Here is a 2,596-nt window from a genome sequence, read left to right as displayed (position 1 = left end):
TCTCTCTCTCTCTCTCTTATACACATAAATTTTAAAAATCCTCTGGTCGACTGTTCTGAAGTTTGAAGTTACTGGGTTCTCACTGAGCAAAACAAACTAGCTGACATTCTGACAGTTATCTCCTTAAACGATACCCCTCTACCTTAAAAAAACAAAACATTCTATCAGGCTTTTGTTGGATTTTCTCCTTCCTGATAACATAAATGAATCATGACGTAGGTTTCTTTTCAATTCCGCGAAAGGTTGTGAAGAAGATGTGACGAAGTTAAAGTAGGAAGATTTGAGTTGGTAGAGTTCAGTAAGGTTAATATTCTTTAAAATTAAAGCCACTATGTATAGTACCATTTAAAGAGCCACCAACACATTTGGAAAGACATGAAATAATGTAAAAAAACTAGAGAAAGATAGATTAAAGTGGAGTGATTAACTCCTGGAAAAAAACTAATAGCGCCAAGGAGTCATCAAGTAATCATATTGTCTTCAGTGGAGCACACAGCTACAGTTTGGATATTATGCACTGCAGAGATAAGAATTCGCTACCCCAGAATTACAAAATTCGATCTGCCCAGTACCTAGTTTTGAGAAATATGACGTAAATAATGAGTTTCACAATAGGTCAAGCTTTTTCGAACGCAGTTCTTTGAATATCTTGATAATTGCTTCGAATAATCTCATGATTTTGATAGAGCAGAGAGGACATTTGGTTTCTGATGTCAGGGATTTTAGTAACTTAAGACGGCCAAAAATGTCAGATAGAACTTTGTAATTCTAAAGTAGCGAATTAATGAGCTGTCGCTCAGCCCACTGCAATTTTTTCCTTCCGAATAAGGAGGATGACCTTTCTACCTTTATCTTGGTCTTTTACCGCCTTTCTTTCTCAGAAGTCACTCTAAAAATTCCCTTACAAGCTGTAGAAGAATAAACCGTTCAAATTGATTTTTTTGTGAAGTCAAAAGAAAAAGAGTGTTAGTTTTTTGCTCTACTCCCCCCCCCCTCCTGTTAACTAGCTGATCTCTGGGAGCTCCGTCTGTTCAGTTAATATGTCATGCCTGATTACTGAGAGCCAGCCCTAGTCCGAATCTTCATCTGGACATTCTTGAACTCGAGTCGTTTTGTGGAGTTTTCACGGATCTCAACCCATTTGGCTTGGACCTATCAGAGATGACATTAAATTCTGTGTGTCTTATATAACACAACAGGGTTGTAAGGGGGCGTTAAACCCTAGCACTTACCTTAACTACCTCGTCTCTCCATGACACGGCCAGTTTCCAAGAAGAAAAATTGTGTCACGATGCGGTGGAATCAGGCGCTCGTTAATATTTGGACATATGAAGTTATCGGTATAATCTTAAAGCATGTTCATTTGTCTTGGTTTAGATGAAAAAAAAATCCCATCCATCTATAATAGAAACCGAGATATTTGCAATTGAAAAAAATGGGGGTCATCAGGTGTGTGAGATAAGATTAGCGAGGAAATGGACTCTAAAATTTGATGACTTTCAAATCTGTTGTTTCCTTGGAAACTGCACGTTTACATTTTTGCGCTTTTGATCAACGATTTTCAGCAAAATCGAAACAGAAATACACTTTTTAATGGACATCAATGGTGGTGAGTCCCCCCTCCCCCCTCCACCCCCGGTGCTCATAAAAACTGCTAAAATTACCTAATGTTCGGGAAAATGTCGGTTTCTTCTATTTCAATATTTTGACGAGCGCCTCATTTTATTGCGCTTCCACACAATTGGCATATTGAATTAACACACGCGTCTGTACAGTCTCAATTTAAACGTTTCCGCTAAGACATTTTGAAGCGGCATCACAATTTGACACGCTCAACGGGATTAAGATAGATTTACATTTTGCACGCTGCTTGTGTGGGAGTCGTGCAGGAGAAGAATTGTAATAATGGTAGTCTGAGCTAAGCAGATTGTGTTAATTTCTGATTGTTCAGCAGGAGCAATAAAGTTTAGTTTCGTTGTATCAAGAGTCTCAAGGAATTTACAACACATTTATGTCATGTAAGTCCCGACTTGTAGAGATATTACGATTGAGGGAGGGACAAACGCAAAAAAAGGAGGAGAGATATGGACGACAGATGTTTGATATGAAAGAAGTGGCACACCGCTCCAGAACATGCGCCAACCACCCACACGATAAAGTTTAAAAACAGTCAAAACTGCTCTAACGGCTACTTGTATAAAGACAACAATACGTACAAACGGCCGCTTCCCATTTCCGCCCCCGTGTCCTTTTTTAAAAATAAAAGCATAATTAAGACACTGTGTAGAACGCCCACCTGTCTAAGACAGACAATTTCCTTCTTGACATTGCGTTGCCGTCTTCCCTGAGAATTTCGACTGTACATGTATTTTGTGGGTATAGGCCTCTTTTAGGTACATACTTTCTAGATATCAAATAGGGGACACTTCAAATTATAGTTTATACGGTCTAAGACGGCTACCAATTAATTGTCAAGGAGAAAAATGGCTGCATTAGACAAGTGAGCATCTTACAAAGAGTCACAATAATGTTTTAACAAAAAGAAAATACGAAAGTGAGGAAATCGAAAGTAGCCATTTGTATAGGCGATAGTCTA

The 2,596-nt window shown here is 38.6% G+C and overlaps 1 protein-coding gene across 1 annotated transcript in view; it reads right to left on the bottom strand.

Annotated features, from left to right (window-relative positions):
* Positions 1-1,053: 1,053 nt before the first annotated feature.
* LOC101845257 (proton-coupled folate transporter) overlaps positions 1,054-2,596 on the bottom strand; it is a 29,625-nt gene continuing 28,082 nt past the window's right edge. The window contains exon 6 of the mRNA XM_013085398.2: positions 1,054-1,152. Coding sequence (XP_012940852.2) covers positions 1,054-1,152 — 99 coding nt within the window. The remainder of the gene's footprint in view (positions 1,153-2,596) is intronic.

Source organism: Aplysia californica, unplaced genomic scaffold, assembly GCF_000002075.1.
Source record: "Aplysia californica isolate F4 #8 unplaced genomic scaffold, AplCal3.0 scaffold00371, whole genome shotgun sequence".
Classification (NCBI taxonomy): Eukaryota; Metazoa; Mollusca; class Gastropoda; order Aplysiida; family Aplysiidae; genus Aplysia; species Aplysia californica.
The sequence above is the reverse complement of the archived record's forward strand: the minus strand, read 5'-3'. Positions and strand labels throughout refer to the sequence as shown.